The sequence below is a fragment of the Aptenodytes patagonicus genome, chromosome 6, assembly GCF_965638725.1.
Source record: "Aptenodytes patagonicus chromosome 6, bAptPat1.pri.cur, whole genome shotgun sequence".
Taxonomy (NCBI): domain Eukaryota; kingdom Metazoa; phylum Chordata; class Aves; order Sphenisciformes; family Spheniscidae; genus Aptenodytes; species Aptenodytes patagonicus.
In genome coordinates this window covers 13,765,437-13,787,231 of record NC_134954.1, presented here as the reverse complement: position 1 = coordinate 13,787,231, position 21,795 = coordinate 13,765,437, and the positions used below count along the sequence as shown (strand labels likewise).

At 41.5% G+C, this 21,795-nt stretch overlaps 1 protein-coding gene across 5 annotated transcripts in view; it reads left to right on the top strand.

Moving 5' to 3' along the window:
• Positions 1-21,546, top strand: part of SENP5 (SUMO specific peptidase 5) — a 35,348-nt gene extending 13,802 nt beyond the window's left edge. For 3 of the 5 annotated variants that reach the window (XM_076341271.1, XM_076341272.1, XM_076341270.1), the window contains 9 exons: positions 3,398-3,972; positions 8,390-8,495; positions 8,644-8,791; positions 9,430-9,477; positions 11,372-11,449; positions 14,150-14,287; positions 15,978-16,061; positions 17,446-17,496; positions 17,587-21,546. In XM_076341271.1, the coding sequence (XP_076197386.1) occupies positions 3,429-3,972; positions 8,390-8,495; positions 8,644-8,791; positions 9,430-9,477; positions 11,372-11,449; positions 14,150-14,287; positions 15,978-16,061; positions 17,446-17,496; positions 17,587-17,697 (1,308 nt within the window). In that variant the 5' untranslated portion in view covers positions 3,398-3,428 and the 3' untranslated portion in view covers positions 17,698-21,546. Of the gene's footprint in view, positions 1-3,397; positions 4,976-8,389; positions 8,496-8,643; positions 8,792-9,429; positions 9,478-11,371; positions 11,450-14,149; positions 14,288-15,977; positions 16,062-17,445; positions 17,497-17,586 lie in introns of those variants that run through there. The other 2 variants (XM_076341267.1, XM_076341268.1) reach the window with 2 other exon arrangements.
• Positions 21,547-21,795: the final 249 nt, after the last annotated feature.

The following is a 21,795-nucleotide window of genomic DNA, read 5'->3' as shown; positions in this document are numbered from 1 at the left end:
AATTTTAGGCCAGCTTTATGTGAAGCTGATACAAAGTCATGCTTGCTTGTAACTTACCAGAGCTCTTGGGGTAAGTCTCTATTCAGAAAACTGAGTGGCTCCCAAATATGTTTTTAAAAGCTTAGAGTACAAAGCAAATTTCTAACCAGAATCTGCCATTAGTACAGAGCTGTAACAGTTCGGGGTTGTCTTTGTCCAGTGCAAAAGAGATTGTGCCTTTTAATATTTAATCATTTGCAGATGGTATGTCAAACACAGCTGAAGGGGTGAGGACTAATGACAGTAAATTTCTTTCGCTTATGGTCTTTGGGAGGTGTACATCTTGGGCTTTTCTGGGTTTAAGATTTTGCTGCTGTAGTCTTGGCAGCATCCCTGTGCAGTGGAGGTATGGCTTATACTAGCCAAATGACTCTCTTAATGGTGCAAGTTCCTCGACTTCAGTGGTTTTTCCTCTGTGTCAATGTGTGGGGTGAAGATGTGACTTTCTCTTCAGGTTCTTAAACTTTAGGTGGTGCTTGCTTTATTTTTGGTCTCATGTTGCTCACTTCAGTTCCTTTCCTAGCAGTGCACTTTTAAGCTGTCCTTTTGCCTTGCTAATTTATGCTGCCAAGTAAAACCAGTAATACTCTTGTAGCACCGATGGAAAATAAGTTCTTCAAGCAGCACCTTTAATTAAATATTTGTGTATGGATTATCTTTTGTCACCCTAAGTAATACTGCTATTAGAAAAGTGAACTGTTTCAGCTCCTAGGACTGGGATTAACTGCTCCTTGGAGGCCTTTGCTTTAAAAAGATCCAGACTCAAAATTGATTATGTTTGAAAAGGGAGAGGGGAGGGCAGGAAAGGTTTGCTTGGATAAAATGGCTTAGTCAGACTTTCTTCCCATTTTAAGGAGAGCCTTTTTTGTACAGAAGAAACTTTCAATGTGGAGAAATTAGTGTGTGCATCACAGACAAACATGAAGTATTTTTTAATCCTGTAAGTTATAATGTGAAGAATTTTTTAATGATCTAAGTTAAAAATTAAGCAGAAGAACAGGTGGGTAGAATAGCTTTCCTAAGATCTTCCTTTGTTGCAGTTTAAGAAGCTGGATGTCATGACACTAATGAGCAAATGAGCTATTTCAATTGCTGCCGCAACTGATTGCGTTGAAACTGTGGCACCACTCTTGTCTCTCAATTCAGGTTTGCCTCAGGTTCTTTTTGTTGTCAGGACTTATCTTTGCTAGAATCTAGTTCAGTATTTTTCCCACTGTGATCATTAGTTCGGTCTACTATGGGTGAAACAATGGCAGCTGTAGGTGTTTCAGCTCCTGCATAATCCACGGCTGTTCAGGAAACCAGCGGTCGCTCGGCCTTCTTCCATGTCTGAGGCAGTGCCCATGGAGGGGATGCTTCTTGTAGGACTTTGCTATGAGAGAGCAAGGAGAAAAGAGATGACTCCAAATCGTTCAGGAGTGTTCTTAAAAACCGGCAGGTATATTGCACAGTTACTGGGCACGTATTGCTGGGACTCTGAGAAGCAGTGAAACCATTACCTTCATGTGCTGTGCTCCTCCTAGAGTACTCAAGACTTGCCGTGTTGGCACAAGCCCCTTGTATACATGGCTCTGTTGAGAATGCTGCGATTTTGCTGGGTTGGTTTGTTTTACCTGGATGGAAGTGTGGCTGGAATAAGCTGTCCTAGCAAGACTGTGGTTTGGCTGATGTTTACTGGGGCCACTCAAGGAATGTTTTGTAGGTACCATACACAATAGACAGACATGTAGAGTTTGTAGTGTAAAACCAGGCATAAACTGGATCTAGTGTAGAGAAGTATGTAAGTGCTAAAAAAGCAAGTATGAGAAAATTGGCATGAGATGTTATGTCCTGATTTTTATGATAACTAAGTTGCGTGGTGACTAGTAGAGGGTTACAAAAGAGCTAGACTGTTGCAGTGCTTATAATGTTAAGCTGTACTGTCTTGCACATCTCTGTCAGTGGAGGTAGCTAGATTCCTTTCTGGGTTGTAGGTAGTGAACTCTGGACTGTTTTCTGTATGGTGGGAATACCTTACCCGAGTGCTAAATGACATTCTTCATCCTCTTTGCATTTCTACTCCACTCCCACTCCTCAAAAAAAAAAAAAAAGCCACCTGCTGTTTATGTCTAAGATGAGTAGAGTGAAAAATGCAGAAGAGCTTCTTAAGTCAGACTTTAAATACCTGTTTTTGCAGGTGTCTGGCATTCATATTTGCCTTTGAAGTCCAATTGTTAATGTTTTATTTCCATTTATAGGCTTCTTTATTTTCAGCTAGGTGGTCCCTGCGTGTGATGCTTGGGACAGATGTGGCTAAGGGGATACTTGTAACAATAGTCTGTAAGTCAGAATCAGTTGGATAGAGGAGGGGGGCAAAGTCCATTTCTGAATTTGAGAAAAATGCAAACTGTTGTAAAATACAGGATGGGATGTACTTGGTGAGGCTGGGACAATTTGCATGAAACATCGTATATTGTGTGTGTGCCTGATGCCTTCCCCTTGTGTTTCTGGATTATTCTACCTTTGAATTAATATTTTTAGTTATGTAGTGAAGATGAATAGATATTACTGTGCAGGCTTTACACTCTTGTGTAGTCTCAGATATATCCTTATTGCACACTTTGAGATGCAGGTTTTTAGTGGGGAAAGGGATTTTTAAGGTGATTAGCTGGTGCCCTGCATTGATACTGCTTTGCTAATGCAAAGATAAACACCGATTATAGAAGCTGATGGTGGTGATGTCATATGGAGTGAGCTGTTACTGTAAATATAGAGGAACCACTTCACAGACTAAGCTGTGTCATTCTTTATCTAGTCAGAGAATCAAAATTTCTGTGGCAGTATGTGCATTGCTGTTCCTTTAAGGGAAAAAGTTGTGTTGAGCGTGTGAAGCGTCTTCAGAGCGCCTGCTAACATTTATTGCACAAGAATAAGCTTTCGCTTCGTACAATGCTGATGGAATCGGGTACCTGCACACACTTGTCGACTAACTTGGACTTCAAAGTTTTGTTTTTCAAAAGCCTTTTGAGGCAAGCTAGTTAACCGCGCTTGCTCTACAACGTGGGTATTGAGAGAGATTTAACCTCAGGCTAGAGAGTCAGAAATTACATATAGGGAACGTGGGCTGGGTGGGGATTACCTGTTTATTGCTTTACCTCAAGGGAAGGTAAATGAGAAGAGCCTGTTTACGCACTGAGCCATTGCAACTATTGCATCTTTTTCCTTTTGGTGCAAGTAAGAACGTCCTAGGGAATGTGGGATTGTGTTTGGAGGACGGGTGGAATTTTAGATAGGCATGTTGCCTGAGGAATGTGCCTTAGTGTTTTGCTATTATGTTACAGTCCAGATAACTCTGAATTCATTTCCCTTATTCTTTCAGCTGTTTTTCAAGATCATAATGCAGCAGAAAAATGAAAAACCATAGAAGACATTTGCTTTGGAAAAGAAGTCAGTTGCTGGCCCAGCCTAGAAAATGGACCACTGGATTTGGGGAGCTTGGGAAATACTGCTTCCAAAAGCAATTTTTCCTAGCTAAGAAGAAAAGACAGAGTGCTCAGCTAATTGTGAGCTTAAATCACAACAAACTGTACAGAAGACTGCAGTGCAGAAGGAAGGCACTTGAGCTCCAAAGGAGGTGGGCTCCTGATGTGCCTCTAAATGCAGAAACCTATCAAAAACCTACGTTGAACCATACAGCTTTCCTTACAAAACTGCTGAGAGCAAAAAGATCCTGTCCCTATCGCAAAGCCGAAAGCCCATCTGGAGAAGCAGTAAGAAAACTCAACAATGAATCCTTTCAGAGTGAAGATCCTCTGAATGAAGAATTTGAAACTGTTGCTATTCTTAATAGCATCTCTGGCAATATCCATTATGTCTCATGTGGTATGCTGGATGGTGCTGCCTTACCTGTAAGGAGAGGTGGTTTTGTGTGTAGCGGGGAGGAGAGCAATAATGGTGAGGGCAACACAGTCCTAGTAGTTTTAACAACTATAAAAGGAAATGCTGTTGCAAAGGGAGTGGAATGGAACTTGTGGCCCCTTGACAACTATAAAGAGGTCCAAATTTAACCATCATACTGTAAAAAAGAGATCTTTATTTATGATGCATAAGAAACTTTCTATGGTTAGGTTTCGGTATAGAATTATAAAATCCCCGGAACTTCGAGCAAGAGGCAAAACCTGCAAATTGAGAAAAATCAAGCCAAGGTGGGTGGAGAAAGTTACGAGGGACCACCAAGAGACGTTCCAGCGGGATTTTGAAAGTGGATTGTGTAATTGGCTTTCCTACTGGAAATCTAAAAGTAACCGTCTTTGGAACCGGTACAGCTTATCAGATATGAACAATAATACACCCAAATCTTTAGGTGAGGAGAACGAAATATGTGCACCTGAGATCTGCTGTACGCAGGATGCATTACCGTGTGCTGAGCCGTGTTCTGAGGAGCCAGAATCTGGAGGGCAGGATGGCAGTGTGGATGCTGTCCTGCCAGAACTGCATGCTAGAGCGTCTCCGGAGGCAGAGACCTTGCACCAGGTGGAGACCAACGGGGCTCTGGCAGAGGATCATTGCTCTGACGTTTTTGTCTCTGTGACAGGAAAAGAAATTGCTGTTTCAGGTCAAGATGACGCAGAATCTAATGAGGTTGTGGGTGTAGATGGAACGATACTGTTGCAATCCTCCTTGCAGGATTCTGATGTCGATGATAATTTTGCAAATGGACCTTTATCCATGGAGCTGGCACAAAATGAGGACAGCTCTAGCCAAATGGAAGTAGAGGGCTCCTTAAACATGGACATTTTTAGTGCAAAGTTACTAGATCACCCTTATTGTAAAAGTCCTCTTGAGGAGCCTTCACCAGAAAGCACAGGACTAAAATCAGGAACTCGGAAGGGAGGCAAAAGGATCAGTCAGAAAGCTTCCCGGGTGGCTGATGAGCAGTTGGCAACGTGGCTTTGTGGTATATCTTTTACATATCTTAGGGCTTCCAGGAGTTCCTGAAAACTGCTGGATGTATCTTGGAGTTTACATGTTGCGTCAATTCCTTTATTAAAATGGTTTCTTATTGTGAATTGTAACGGGTGCTTAGCATAACACTTAACGAAATGAGGCTGCAAAGAGGAGAGCTGCATGAAGGAAGGACAAATCAATGCCTATCTGACAAGCTATTTTGAGGGATAGTTGAATGGTGCCTCTGCTTCTTTTGTTTTAGAGAATACAATGTAATTTAATTGGAATCTTTGTGGAAAATTGTTGATGGACATTTTAAATGTCTTTGATCATGTGGTTTCAGAAGATGATATGGGGTTAAAACTTCCAATTTTTTTAAATGGTTGACAATTATTACTCTTAACTTGGTTTTTGAAAATCCTTAGTGTTCTAAGGACTTCCTTCCAGCCTTATCCTCTCTTCTCTTGCTGTCTTAGCCTGAAACTAAATCACTTAATGAATCTCAGGTTTTAATAGCCAAGTATTGTTCATTGTCACTTAGTTTTCTCTACAGTTGTTCATAAAGTAGGCTTAATGAATCTTATTAGACAATATTTTTTAAAAAGACAAGACTAGTCTTAGCAAAGGTTCAGCAAAAAGGCTTTGGGATTTTTTTACTCAATGCTGAGCATGCAGTATTTGATAGTTTCTCTAAAGAGGAACATGGTAAAAATAGTAATCGGTGTCTTATTTATGTATAGCAGCATACTATACACATAGCAAGGAGCAGTAAGCTAACACGTTGTGCCACCTAGTACCATTAATATAATGTTAAGTTCAGTGGTGTTCTGATAACTGAAGTCTTCCTTTGGAGAAATTGGCTTCATAGATTCCAATAAACCCGAAGCTGGAGTCAACTAGTGTTAAAGGGATTGTTTGAAGTTTGTCGTGCTCTGATTTTTCTGCCTGCCTTTTTGTCCTTCGATTTTGCAATTGATTCTCTAAAGCAAAACGTGAAGAAGGAGACGTTGAACCTCAAAAGATGATTTAGCTTTCCATATCCACAAGTTAGTGTGGGATGTGTTTCTCTATGACTGGCTTTACATGATCCAGCAAGGACCAGGCACTGTGAGAAATTGAGAGAAACTGTGGTACCACAGTGAACAGACCACTTCTGCAATGGAGTTTTAAAGTTTGTCCAGCAGAAAAAGGGACGTAATCCTTCTGTAACAGTCAAGAACCAAGATTGTATCAGAGTGGCAAAGGTTAAAGTTTTGTGGTCTGATAGGCAGTCATGTTCTTGTTCATGGGAGGCCTGAATAACTTAAAAAAAATAAAATTAAAAAGGCAGACAGCAAATGCACTGAACTTTCCCACACTTGACAATTTTAAGAGAATTCTTACCTAGCTTCTGAATGAAAGTAGGTGAGATCAGTTTCCATTTTCTTCAGTTGAGGGTTCCTCTCTGAGGATTGAAGCCAAGTCTACACTACATACTTACTCATACTGACAGTATAGTGCTTCTGAGTTTTCTCAGCTGAAAAGAATTTTAATTTTTGTATAACTATGTACAGAAGTTCTTGTCTGTTCAGGAGTGTTGTTAATTATTAACTGCACCCTAAAAGATACTGCTAACCTGGCAAGAGTTGCTAGGGTAGATGCATGAAGGAGATGTAAGTGTTATGGATGCTCTCGAGTTTTGAATTTCTCTGTAGCAGCTGAACTCAGATGTTAATGGGCTGCAATATTTAGTGCATTCTGATGCGCTATTAGGCGTCAAACAGAGCTCCATGGTAAATCCTGTTCGTGATGGGTGTCTGATCTGAACCAGGTTTGAACTTTGTGTTTTCCTCCTTCAGTTATGCAGTTACACCAGCCTGAGTGAGGTCAGAGTCTTAGCTAGAGGTCTCTTGGAGCTCTGCTACTGTTGTAACTACGAGAACAATCCTTCCTCTGTGTGTATGAACAAAAAGCTTTTAAAAATTTTATGTGTTAAAAGAGAATAAGGTACACTTACATCCCCATACATCTTCTATCTAGGCTTCTAGCCAGAGTGAGAAATATCCTCCCTGTCACAGTCTGCTAAGATGTAAGGGATAAAAGTTGTTAGGCAAATGTGTGGCAGAGTTGCAAGGAAGGATATCTTCCCATGAAGAATTCTTCCTTCTTGTCTGATCTCGCTCTTCAATCCTCCCTTCTGTCGCACATCCAGGTGTACTTCTTGCTATATCTTCACTGCCTTTCTCATCTCTTGGTGTTTTGTTCTTGGTCTCCTTTCTTTTTTTATTCTTTTCTTACTGCTGTTCTTCTGGCACTTTTTTCTGTCAGGTGTTTCTCTCGTCTTGCTTCTTCCCATCCTGATTTTTGAAAGTTTCCAGGAAATATTGTTAAAGCCTTAGTAAGCAGAGAGCTAAGCATACACTGCACTGTCCAGTGATACTGTCTGCCATCACACCCAGACCTGAGAAGAGTCCTGGAGTTTGGGTTAGTGCAATTTCCCCGGACTCTGATCTCAGATCCAGCTTCCTGTACACAGAACACGTGTTTTCTGTTGCATTTGAAAACTCATTTTCAGAAAGCTGGACAACTTGGTCTTTTTTCTCTTATTCATTAGCAAGTGTTGAAATCCTGTTTTCCATTCTCTTTCATTCTCAAAGTGGTTTTGGATGCCTGGGTGGGATTTATGTCTCCACTGTTTCAGTCTTGTGTCTGAGGAGGGGGAAAGAAAACAATCTTTCCTAGGTTTTTTAATTCCTCCAGCATCCATCTTTTCATTATTTCCTAGTTAATATCTTTTGTTTCTGGTGTTATGGTTGCCCAGGCGATGGCAGGCTGACATGGCTGTCCATGGCACCTTAAATGCCATCCCGAGGATACTAGGGTAAATGAGTTAAACTTGCTGAGAGTCCGTCTGGTGTCTCTTCTGTTTGCTATGGTGGCAGCAGAGGAGCTGAACAGACTGCAAACACTCTGCCAACCAGGGCTGCTTACATTTGAGGAGAGTAATTCTGCATACCGTAAGGACAAGATACTGGGTTTTCAGTGGAAACTGTTGCAGAAACTGATGGCTTTTCATGTTGCAGTAAAATTATTTGAGGTGCTAATTGAAATAAGCAATGGGATGGATTATCCTCGTAGCACTGGTATAATTAGTTTGATGTAGATATATGTGTACATGGGAAGAGTGGGGTCTGATCTTTCCCTGTAAAGCTGAGTGATCAGATTCCTGCTTTTTTATTTTTGTCCTCCTTCCCCTGCTTTTATTAAATGTCGCCAATTGGAGCTTAGTTTTCTTAAATATATACTTGCCATGTGTGGTGCTGTGTGTTGGTTGGGTGCAGAATGATTGCTGCTCATACTTGGAAGAAATGACTGCTTTATTGGACTAGTGAACTCGGAGGGTTTTTTACATGTTTGCACTTTCATTTTTCTGGTATATTTAAAGGATTCCTAGATGAAGTTATGAAGAAATATGGCAGTTTAGTTCCACTCTGTGAAAAAGATGTCATGGGAAGATTAAAAGAAGTCTTTAATGAAGATTTCTCCCATAGGTGTGTAGCAGTATCAAATTCTAGACTTTGTAAAGGACAAATTGCTTGCATTGCTACTGCACGTTCCACGTCTAACACCTAACAGAACAGAAGTCCATTTGATATGACCTTGACTTATTTTTTTTCTACTTTTTCAATCCTGTTTCAGAAAACCTTTTATCACCAGGGAAATCATGAAGTATCGGGAAAAACATCCAAAAACCTCCACTTGCAATTTCCGGGTCTTCTATAATAAGCACATGCTAGATATGGATGATTTAGCTACACTGGAAGGCCAGAACTGGCTGAATGACCAGGTCAGAGATGCTTGGTGTTTATGTGCTTCCTTACCCCTTTCTAGCCCATTTATATTAGGATATCAGTTGTTCAACTTCTGCTATGTTATAGGTGGACTATCCTTACTTTACACTTGAGAAGTAAAAGAAGTGGTGAGCAGCTTTTACAATGGCAGGTGCAATAATAGTGGTTACAAGTCTGGAAGACAGGAGGTGTCACAACTAAACTGTTTCCTTTTGAAGAAATGATGTTGCACTATTTGAGAAAATAGTGGCTACCCATATAGGTTTTAGCATCTCCCTCTATCCCCAAGCTTGAGCAGATTACAAGAACAGCGGAGTGAAGCAGCAAACTGTGGCCCACAGCCAAAAAACCGAGAAGGCTGCAGTGCCCAGGGCATGCACCAGTAGACTTCAATTGAATTAAACTGCGTTTCAGATTGAGGCAGACTTCAAGCAGCCAGTTACAGTCTCTCTCCGGGCCGACCACTATTAGTTCCAGAGTGCTTGTCCTTCAGACTACAGCAAAATGTTACTATAATTGCTCACCTCCTTAGTGCTGTTTTAAGTGTGAAGGGTCCTACGTTTTATGGGAACTTGTGCATTTGAGTTTTACAAAATTATTCTGTACATATTCAAATATTTACTAACTCTTACAGATAATTAACATGTATGGTGAACTCATAATGGATGCGGTCCCTGAAAAGGTGAGGGTTTTTGTTATTATGCAAATGTACCTAATGAGAGATTGAGAGGGAAGGGTGAAACATTGAATATTTCAGATACAGAATTGAGATTTAGCTCAATGATGTTCTGAGTGGTTCCGTTATAATTTGTTGCTATCTGCTGCTCAAATTTTCTTCCTTTCCTGTGCTAAAATACAGCTTTCAGTGCTGTTGCTCTTGTTTCAGGAATTTATTGGATTAGCTCTGCAGGTGGTCTCTGGTAGCTTGATGTTACTGATGTACCTGTAGAAGACAGGTGCCCTGTTTTCGCCCATCCTACTCTCCTTTCCCACCTAGAGGTTCCTGTCTCCAGCTTATCTGCTCCTTAAGTGCTTTATCCATGCCCTTGCTCACCAGTCTGGTGTTTCAGCTGAAATTTCTGATGAAGATGGATTTCTGCTGAGACGGCAAACCATGAATGGTAGCATCTGAACCATGCACATGTGCTGCTTGCACTCACCCACCTGCCCCCCTCGCAGCTGTGGGGGCCGTAACAGCTCAAACTGTGTCAGATGCCTGCCTGGTGAATGTGAATTAATGCAGAGCTGCTTGGTTCCTCGGCAGTATTGACTCTGCAGGACTCTTTGGTTTGTGCATCCTCAACAGAATGCTTACTGCTTTCCAACTGGAGTGTCTAAATGTTGGTGGCAGTTGAAAAAAAGAAAGGGAAAAAAAAAAATCAAGAAAACACACACACACACCCCCCCCCCCTTCTGTGACTACATTTGCAGCAGTGGCAATTATAAAAAGCCATCTGTTTAGTAGTAGAGCCGAACAATTTTCAGGTGAGACCACAAAGGAAAAACCAAACAAAGCCATTTTTAGATGAGCTCTGCAGAACGTAAGCTCATAAGAAAGAGCGTTATTGCTTTGATTGGTGGTGATGGTGATTCTTCATTAGTATTCTCTGTACTTCCCGAGTGTGTGCTAGGGTTGTGGTATTGGAGATTGTATCTGTTTGCTTGTGTCTGCTTTTTCTTCACAGTGTATAATTGAAATCCTCATGGGAGATTTTGTGCTGGTACCTCAAAATGTGGTTTTGAAGTCTGTTGGCATAGCTAATGGGTGTTAGACTGTGTTTTCAAATGCTGAATTTTCTAACTTTCTTCAAGTAATAACTCAAGCCTTCTACCACCTCTACGCTAGCAGAATTATTAAAAACAGATGTTGCAGATTTCCATTTGTATTAATCTGTTCCTGTAATTGCAAGAAGCTAAGCACAGGGAATAATAGTGTTAACCTGGAGCTAAAAAATTTTTTTTTTTAACGTAAGCCTGTGTTGTTTTTGCCATAAATGTAGGGTTTTACTTACAAAATGGATGTGGTATAACTTAAAAATGCTTTTAAATAGCAGAATATTGTTTTTGTCTGGAGCTGGTCATAGTAGTTGAATACAAATGACCATGTTGTTGGATTAAATCTCATAACTTTTTTTTTTGAGTCTCAGCTTCCAGCAACTAAAAAGAGAAGTTACTCCCTTCTCCCCCACCCCCACTTTGCCAGTCCAGTGTTCTCTTCCTTAATCCCTGTAAAGAAAACAAAAACTGTAACTCCTTATCCTGGTGTTTTTCTCCCAAGTCCGTCCCCAACAAAAAATTAAACATAATATGCCTGGAGATACAAAGTGTAAATATAAATGCTGCAGTGGCTCACATCATATATTATAGGGAAATAAGGCTTGCTTTATTTGCTTGCTGAAAAACAGCAACAGCTTAGGCTTGGTAAAGTCTCTGTTTGTCCCTGCTGGGGTTCTGTTTCTAAACCTGCGTTAAATATTGCCTCATTGCAAGTTGTTTTGTATAAATTATCCTGGGGGAAGGGGAATGACTGTGCGTGAAGATTTCTGTGCTCATTCCTCCTCTCTCTCTTTTTTTAGGTTCATTTCTTTAACAGCTTTTTTCATAGACAGCTCGTAACCAAAGGATATAATGGGGTAAAACGATGGACTAAAAAGGTATCCTTTAACTCTGTGTCATCAGTACTCTGGTTCTCTTGGGCTGGGTTGAATCATTACCTTGAAACTGGGTTACAAGGTGTTACCTGCAAAGGATGGGTTTGCAAAGGAGCTATACAAAGTGGGGAGAGGTTAATAAAAATAGTAAGGCGGCACTATTCAAGTTAGTATGTAAGGCGGCACTATTCAAGTTAGTATGGTTATGTTGTGAAAATGTACTTTGAATGGCTTCATCATTGGTAGTAGGTTATCTCTTTGTGGATGTTCATGCATGCTGTTAGTTTAGCTGCAAGAAATGTCTCTCAGTGCTCCTGACAGTGCCAGGTACGCTAATCTACAGGAGGGCAGACTTAATTCTGCTTCTTGCTTTTATCTCAAACTGGGATCCTTTGATAAAATCAAATTGTTACTCCTGGGTAACACATACAGGTACTAGAAAGCAGAAATTAGAGACGCATAGTTAATAAGCCAAACTGCTGTTCGTGTGACAAGAACAGAATTCACCTTGCTTTCCAGAACCCATACCAGATCGTGGGTTGTGATATTTTCTGAGGTAGCTAATACAAAGAGCAGTGCTCTCTTTTTTTTTTTTTTTTTTTTTCTGTGAACATTTGTCCTTTCTAATATGGGAGATGAGGCAAGACTAATCAAGGACCATGTTTGAATGTATGATCTTTGTGTAGAAGCACTTAAATAGCACACATCTGTGAAATGCTAGAGATGAACTCATTATCCAAATATAAAATCTATTCATATAACTTATTAAAATCTCTTTAGAGAGAGACTGAATGTTAGTGCTTAATATTCCCAGATTTTTTTTTAATGTTCTTTTTCTCCAGCAACCCAAGTTTTGCAAAAACCCCAAAAGTGAAGATAGATCCTGAAAGCAGAACCTGTATTCATGTTGCTGCTGAGGAGGGACCAGATGAGAGCAGGACAGTTGTTTAGACATTTACACTTAAATTTCTGAAGAATCTCTAAAGCAAGGATGAGAACTGAGCAGTTTTTATTGGAAGGATTCAGTAGACTGCTTCGCCCTGCAATATGCAATTAAGGGGAACTTGTTTCTGCTTTTTAAACACACCAGAGTATTGTACCAGGTTTTATAAGTGTGCTTTCCTGGGATACAGCAGGTCAGAGCCTAGAAGGACGTGTTCTTCTGCATCTAGCTGCAGTGGTTTCAAAGCTCCTGTTCGTGTCTGTCCCTTCTGGCCACTGATCAGATTGGCACTCCTGCTCTGATCCACTGTCGTGTCAGCTAGCTGACTCTGCACTGTCTCGGTGAAGCAAATCTAGGTTGCCACCATTCTTTCTGTACATCAGGTCTTAACTAAAGACCCTTCCAGCTTTTGGCTGCCTCTTTCCACTCTTCTGCTACAGGTTTGCATGCCTGCAGCAATCCCACAGCACGGGTCACATGAGGACCCTTGAGTTTAGCATGGCTCTGCTGTTGCTGGACATCACAGAAGGTGTAGTTCACTTATCTTATTCCAGTTTTCCTTTGTGGGCTCAGCTTGCTGCTGGCTGACATCTCTTTGCTTCTCTCCAAGAATGATGGATCGTTGTGTAGCGAGTGTGCTGTAATCTGGTCAGGAAGCAGTTTCTGCAGGTGGGAGCAGGGATCGTCGATGCTTGTGACAATCAAAGCACTGTTGTAGCAAGGCTCTGCTGATAACTGCTGTGAATGCTCAGACCTTTTTGTGCCTTCAGCTTCCCACTGTTACTCAAAAAATACACTTTTCTTTCCTACAAACGACCTGCCTTTACCAGTAATGCAGCAATTACATACTGTTCAAATTGCACAGTGCTTAAAAAAAAAAAAGCAGCATAGAAATCTTCCCACAGGATGAGTTCATTTAGTTCAGTATTCTAATTTTGCTTATTTTTCTGGACTGTACCACCAAAAACCCAGCAATTAGACAACCATTTCAAGAGGAGCTGGGAGAAGGAAGATCATGAAAGGCCCTTCCAAAAGCATAAGGGCTCATCTGCCACACAGACACTGGGGGTGTTGTATCTGATCTACTTGTTCTGTACTTTAAGACCTTCTCCCTTGTTTGCTTGCCTGTGACCACAGTACATCTGCTACAAAGTGAAGTTCAAGAAAGGATGGATCTGCTCTGTCTTCACCCCCTCCTTTCCTCTGCTCACCAAAGCATTGTGCACTCCTCTGCCTTCCTCTGACAAGTCGCAGAGCCTGTGTTACAGCAGAGGGAGTCAAACTGCACCAGCTTGCTGGCTTTGTGGGGTGTTTGTAATCATAACTGCTTCATCTGTCACCTATCCATGATGCAGCTCTGATAGAAATCAGTGGCGTTCATACTGCAAGAGTGTCATTACTGAAGATACGTGGCTAACCCAAATTGCAGCTCAGCTGTATTACCATTATTACTTAAGAAATCCCACTTTGACGCAGATGTTAAAGTGCAACGTGAGCAGGCTTTTGCCACAAATACAGTGGTGACTAACTCTGGTACTGTACAATGGTCCTTAGCCACTTTCTGGGCTGTAATTGTATTTTTGTGCCTGCTAAAAAGTTATGTATGAGATGAACGTAAGGAATGTGCTGAAAGAGTGGAGGGGGCAAAAGAAGACTTAAGTTATGGGGTGGCAGAGAGGAGACTTAGATACAATTAATATCTTGCTTTGGTGTGTTGTGCCTGTGGAATTGTCTCTAATGTATATTATTGTTCTTGCCAGGTGGACTTGTTCAAAAAGACTCTCCTGTTAATTCCTATTCACCTGGAAGTCCACTGGTCCCTCATTACTGTGAACATCCCCAATCGAATTATTTCATTTTATGATTCCCAAGGCATTCATTTTAAGTTTTGTGTAGAGGTAAGAGTGACAGCTGTGTCTGCAAAGTTTGAACTGTTTTCTTAAACAAACCACCCCCCTTTTCTGTTCAGCCTTAAACTTTAAACACCGTGTGTCTGTTGTTGTCCTGCCATGTATAAAATGAGAATCAGCTTGTCCTACTGAGGAGTTTGAAGTACAGACCTCGAGGGTCACACCAGAGCTGGGAGTTGAGGTCAGATTGCCTATTGCCTAATTAGCCTGACCGTGTAATTGTCACACCTTTTGTGGCTCTGTCTTGTCACTCCCACAAAAAGCAGGGGCTCAAAGTCAAGTGCCATAGGGAAGCAGACTGGCCAGAAGGAGAGTAAAGACGGCTCTTTCAACTGCTAAGGGACTCGTGTTTAGGAAATGATAAATTGCGGTCCTTTTTGAGGGAGGTTGCCTGGGTGAGAGAACAGGACTGAAGATGCTGTAGTGCTGCCCAGTGGGGTTTACGCGTTTCTGTGCTATTAGCAGCATGTGGCCTTTTTCTTCTGTCTGCATTGGTACGGGGTGCGTACTCTGATTATAACCCAGCAACCTTTCGAAGCTGCAACCTGAACGCTGGAGTTAAATTATCAGTCTTCCTGTAAAAAACAGCCAGAAAATTTTTGCTGGGACTAGCAAATTGTAATGACCCTCTTAGAAAAGCTAATTTTGTCAACTTAATTGCTTGCTTGATGCAGCAGCCCTCTACTTTTAACTGTGTGTAGTTGTTGGCTTACAGAAGAGTAGTAATTATTGTACCCTGGAGAGTTCCCAGCTAGGACTTCTGAATGAAGATACTAGTTTCCTGCTAGCATTTGCTGAGGATGAAGCTAATGTTTGTTCTGGGAGCAAGAGACCTCATGCTCTCCAGCTTCTGAACTTGCAGCCTAAACCAGGGGTCCCTCCCAGCAGCCCTACAGTCTCTCCTGCACTCTTGCAATGTGGCATCTCCCATCCCGCTCCAGGCAAGGCATTTGCACTTAAATGTCTCACAAACATGAGACGCTTTTATTCCTGCCCTTTCTAGGGGAAGGGGGGCCAATACTCAAAACTCCACTGTGATCCACCCACTAAGGCGAATGTTAGTGTGCTGGAGTGTGTTTAAATTGTGTTTTAAACCACCAGCCTGTTTACAGAGAAATAGAAGGATTTGCTTAACCCAAGACCATAGGCTCATTTATCTTGCTTCCTTCTCTTCGCTTGTGTCAGACTATTTTTTCCTGAATGTCACTAAAACTCTCCCTGGAGCTTTGTTGATTAGCTGCAGAACTCAAAACATTTTGTATTGAGACTCAGGCAGGAAAATGCTATCATATTGAATGTAAGGGCCTTGGTGTCAGGCAAGTAAGCCAGGAGAGAACACATGCCAGACTGCACTGTGTGTCTCTGCATGTCTGAGAGCACTCTGACTCTGTGCCAGAGTGCCACAGCTAGTCTAGTATTAAGTATACCAGTGTACAGTGGGGCTGAGGGGTGTTAAAGCTCCCCTTGATAGACCAAGAAGAGCCTTGATGGTAGAAGGCACAGTACCCACTACAGTTCATCTCTTTACCTCTAGATCTGAGCGCAGCTCCTAATGCTTAATGCCTACCTGAAATTTGTCCTCATTGTTAAAAGGATACCAGCAAAGATGCGAATGTCTCTCTCCTGTTCTTTAGCTGGTGAATAATACTGTTGCTTTTTTTTCCTTTCCTTTTTAAAGAACATTCGAAAGTATTTGCTGACTGAAGCAAAAGAGAAGAATCGCCCCGAGTTTCTTCAGGGTTGGCAGACTGCTGTGACAAAGGTAAATGGCAGCACTTTGACTGCACTGACTTCCTGGGAGACTTTAGGAGGCTGCTTCTAAACCCATATATTTGTACAAGTAGTAAATTGTTTTATGCTGACCATGTGAAGGGTGGTAGGAGTGACACAGGTGGTTACACATGGGAATTAGAGCTCTGATGCTCATTCAGCTCCCACCAGATCTTTAATACTTTCTGCAAGTGACTTGGTGATCTGAGCCTAATCTCTGGACAATTAAATATCCGTGCAGCAAAACCTGTAGCTGGTGCCCATTTCGGCACAAGGTTGAGGACTGAATGAGCTGGAGACTCAGCTTTCTGACTTCTCCCGAAAGGACTGTTCTGAACTATGCCAAATGGGTGGGGTTTGGTGAGGGAGGGAACAGGCTAATGCTGCTACTGCCTATATTTTCTATTTGCTGTGGATAGAGGGCTTTGGTCTCCAGGGCTGTTTGTGGCACATTGCATTTGATCACAAGTAAACGAAGTCTGACAATAAAAGGGAATAACTTGTGTGCAGTGTAAATGAGAGAAAATATGATTTTTGTAGCCATCCCATAATGGCTCCAAAGGTATAAAACAGGTCATTGCACGCTAGACATACTCCCAACAGCTCCCTCCTCGCACAGGTTTATTTTTAGATGCTGATACAATGATGAAATGATTCCTCTCTGCACTCATGCACACCCTGTGCAGTCAGAGTTCGTTCTGCATTCTGAGGTAGAAGACCTGGGAGTTGAGGAAAAATACTTACTTTTCCTCTTCAAGTGCCAGAGACATAGCAGCACTAGTGAGTGGGACTTTTTAGTTCCACATACCAAAATTGAGCATGTTTGAAGAAATAATGAAGGTTGAAAGTTATCACTTGAGACTGCCTTGCTCAGGTCTGTCACCTGACAATGTACCACTCTTCATGTTCTTTGAGATCCTTTGGTGTGGCTGGGGGAGGAAAGCTACTGCTGGTAGCATGGATGCTGAGCGTAATCTTCCTCTAGGCCTGTGTGACTTTGCTGGTATAGTTTGGTCCTGTGTAAAGCAGATAATGTTGTACAAACATTTATTTAAACTAATTGAGAAGCTGTTCTGTGTAGGTCACTAAAAGAAAATAAACTTGAAAAAAAGATTTGTAATTTGTTTTCTGTCCTCCACTATATATTTTTCTAAATGTTAGGTGTTATTCTAACAAGGTGTTAAGTGTCACCTTGCAAAAGTTGGGATCAGAATAAGTAATTACAACTCCAGTTTCTAGTCCTGCAGAAAAGCTAGCTCTGAGAACGAGATACCAGATCATTTTGCCGAATTTCCTTTTGGACTTTAAGCAGGACTTAGAGAATAAAAGGATAAGTAAAGATCTAACATGTCCCTTCTTGTTTCTTTTCCTTTTAGTGCATTCCACAACAGAAAAATGACAGTGACTGTGGGGTTTTTGTGCTCCAGGTAAGAGTACTGCTTTTTAAAAATCAGTGGCCTGTATCATTCATATCGTAAATGTCCTTTTTTTCAATCAAGCCTTTTCCTTTTCCTCAGTACTGCAAGTGCCTCGCCTTAGACCAGCCTTTTCAGTTCTCCCAGGAAGATATGCCCCGAGTGAGAAAAAGGATTTACAAGGAGCTGTGTGAACGCCAGCTAATAGACTAATAAAATGCAACCAACCTAATTTCTCTGGCATTTTTGACAAGTTGCAGCTGGTGTTTGTGTACTTGAATTTCTGAAAACTTCAGTGAATTTTGAGCGAATCTCAGCTGAGTGGTGTGGCCACTGTTGTTACCTCAATTTTTTGACAAGCTCTTTAACTGGCAGAACATTACAGACCTGCCATAAAATATTCCTTATGTCAGTTTGGTTCTCTTATGTTCTTTCCTGTATTTAATATTTATTGTCTCAGCATGCATATAGGCAAAGCATGCAACTAAACCCATAAAACTGTAGATTTGGTGCACCTTTGAGATGTAGCTAGAAATGACAAATACAGGTGATTTTGTCTGGAAACATAAAGATGCATGATATGTTTTCTGATGCAATAATGCTTTGAATGTATCAAAAAAAAATCAATGCCATAAAAAGAACAGCTAGAACCTATTTGATAGCTCCATTGTCCCTGTTGTGGCTATATAATACTGAATTACCACTTTTTAGGGTGGCTAAACTCATCTACAGATTTAATTTGTGGAGACCCCTTTTTTAAATAGTTCAAGTTGCTAATAAAGTTTGTTCTGTTAACATTTATCCAGCTGTCATTATCAGCCTGTCCCTATAGATAAAAAGCAGCCTTTGCACAAATAAAGCTTCAGCACTTGTCTGTATAATAAAAAGTACAAAGGTGTTCAGTCACAGATTGATGGTATGTTCCTATATGCTGCAGAAGTCTCCATGATGTGTTTATTAAGGAGAATTATAAAGCTGGCCCTGAAGAGTCACAACTTAGATACTAAGATAAACTCCTTGGCTGTAACTGTTTAAATCTCAGATGGCTTTGACTAATTTTTCAGTTCCACAATATGCAGTGAAATGTACCATTTCAGCATCTCTCCCTTCAGCTCTGTCTTCAAATGAACTCCCTTCAAGCTTGTCGTGTTTAACCTCCCATTGGCTTTTGCCTTTGTTCAAATATAAATTAATTCATTTCTGCTGCATCCGCTGTTTGATTGTCTCAAACGTCCCTAGTTTTGTTTGCGTTCAGTAGCACCGAGGGGTCTGGTTGGGAATAATAGCACTTCTGGTGGGTGATACACAAACACAACAAGATTATGTCATTCTGCTCCAGTGGGGCGGGAGGCTGGGAGTCCAGCACTAAACTTTGCCATGCTGTTGCACTGGACAGGGATAAGTGAGAGCAGTGAATCTTGAGGCTTTTGGGTTTTGCCTTGATCTGTAAACTGTGATGTGCTCCTTGCTGAAGAGAGCTAGTTTTGTTTGAAGAGACTGTTGTATGGGACTGCTACACCAGAAAATGTCATCGCTGTGTTTTTCTGCCAGATAAAGGAGTGAGCCCAGAGGAAAACTTATTTTTAATGCTAAACATCATCTGTTGCACAGCTTCACTTTGTGTCTGTCCGTAGCCCTGACTTCTGATGGAGGAAAACCACACTGAGTTCCCTGTCTTGCAAATTAATTCAGGCTTGAGCTAAGCCAGGTGCAAATCCCTCCTAGATTATGGGAGGGAGCAGGGAGAAGCGAGAGTGCGCCAAGTGCAGTCCGGATGGGAGATGGAAGCGTGTGCACGCTGTGTTGTGCTAGAGAAGGAGGTCCTGCAGTATCCTTGTGTGTTCCCACTTCCCCTTGTTGGCAGCTGGCAAGGACTGGCTTAATTTAGCAAGATAAGGAAGGTCTTAAGCACTTGCTTAGATAATTTGAACAAGGAACTTATTGAATCAGAAAGAACATTAAGACCCAGACTGGCTAAACATACGTTTGCCCATTGTATGGTGCAGAGCACCCCACAGCATGTGGTTTCTCGGTGTTTCCCTGAAGCGTTACTGATACAAACAGCAGCACCTTCTTGGGGCGAGTGACTGTGAGCAGTGGAGGGTGACGTCCATGAAAATTGAAACTTGGGATGTAGTTTCTCATGTGCTAGGGTAGAACGTGTAAGCCAGTGCTGCCATTCTTGTCTTCTTTCTGTACTGCTATCACATGAATGGTACAAATACTTAATGCTGCCATGTGGTGGGACCAGCTGAACTGATCCACGTTAAAACTAACCCAGCCAAAAGGCTGCTGTTAACCCAGAGGACAGAGGAGTTCTCGATGTAACTTGTCACTGAATGTGTATACCAGCGTGAACAGAGAGGGAGAATTGGGTGGCCAGGAGGAGACATGAAAGCAGTGCCAGCTTTGGATGCATGCAAGTGAAGCTATATCCTCAAGAAAGGCTCCCTGCAGAAAGAGAGTGAAATACAGAAAGGGAACTGCATAAGCAAGCTGCCTTTATTTTCAGGACTTAAGCTATTTGGTAAGGAAGCTTGAAAAGTGTGCTGTGACAGTGTACCAGCCTGGGAGACTCGGTGCCTCCAAGGAAGACCTTTATTTTTTGTGGAAGTTGCCTCGTTGATGGATATTTTTTCACTGCATCAGAATGTGTTGGAGCACTGGACCACAGGTAGTCCTTTCCTGAAGCTTGGTGCCTACTACTGGTTGATACTACTGGTTGACTCCTCCTCTATAGGAGAGACTGGGAGGAGTCTTTAATTGTGATCCCTTTATCAGTGGCATCAGTAAAAGGACAGTATTTCTGTAAACTTTGTGTTTAACGGGAACATGGATGCTTTGAAGCAAGTGCATATGTGTACCAGATCATTTGAGGGAAGTGGGGCTTGCATTTGAATCTGCTGCCTCGTGAACTGAGGAACAGGGTGGGGAAATACGCATGTTGGAAAGTACTTCTTATGTGCTCTCTTGTCATCTAGACGTTTGCTGACAAGTGTTCCACTTGGTTATGGGGCAGTACAGAGGAGTTGCACTTGAGTCTCCAGCTGTGAACACACCAGTGAGAGGCCTCTGTAAAAAAAAGGAGGGGAAATTGAAAACAGAGCTAATGTAAGCAAAGTATGTTGGTGCAGGGTTGAAATTAATCACAGGCAGTCAGAATCTCAGGCTCTGTAATGGTGTATTCTGTGAAACTGGACTAATTAACTCCTCCTTGAGAATGTCTTTGATGCCTTAAAGGAGATGGACTCCATAATCTGTAGTCATTTTACCAGTTCTTAAAACATTCAGAACTATATAGAGCGTTGTTATTATGAGAGGCACGTTTATGTGGATGTAGTTATGGCTGTTAGCAATTCCATTAATGTGATCTTCAGAATTTCATAAATTACTCTGAACTGGTTTGGCTGATGCTTAAATTTCACAACTTGTTCCAAAGAGATTGTCTTGCTGTGCTCATTTATACAAATAGTCCCGGAACTGGTGAAGCCTCCATCTCGTGCACAACAAATTTAAGCAACCTGAGTTGTAATAAACCTTAAACACAACTGGAAATAAATTATTAGGTTCCATTTTGTTTGCTTTAATCTATAGTTTAAAATGACTGTGCAGCTGATATAAATAAATGCAAAATGTGGCCTTGAATTCTGCAAGGTAAGTAGAGAAATGCCTGTTGCTGAGCTGTTAAATACTTGCAGGATGGAGGCTGGACCGTTGTGCTATCTAACGTGCTGTTGCTCCGTTCTTACCTGGCCCTCTGGAGTGTGAAGGTGATATTTTGAATGTTTCACTTGCACTGATTACTGAGCCAGACAGGCTTGCAGAGTTGCTGGCTTGTGTTGAATCTCTAGCATAATGCTTAGCTTATCTTTACTTTCCTGGAGTTTTGATTGGCATTATCTACTGTAGCATTTATTCAAGTTGATGTGAAAATTTAAACCTTGGGAAGTGACGTAGACTTAAGTCCACCGAGCAACAACTGTGTTTTGTGGGTGTGTTCTTGCATCGAATGAAGCCCATGTTCCTGTGAAGTAATAAAATTGAGTTTTACCAAAAACCCTATTTTCTTTCAGCGGTTTGTTTTCATTTTAATTTTGAAAGCAACTGATGTGATGGTTGAGGGAATGTTTGCAGCAGCTTGTTTTCTATGTTATTAGGAGAAGACTCTCCAGTTGATTAGTTCAATAACTCTGAACTGTACGCTAATGATGCTCTCTGTTCCGTAGCACCGCAGTGATATAACTTACTGTGGTTTGAGCTCTGACAACATACAAGATTGGACATGTCACATATTGCATAAATAAGGGTGGA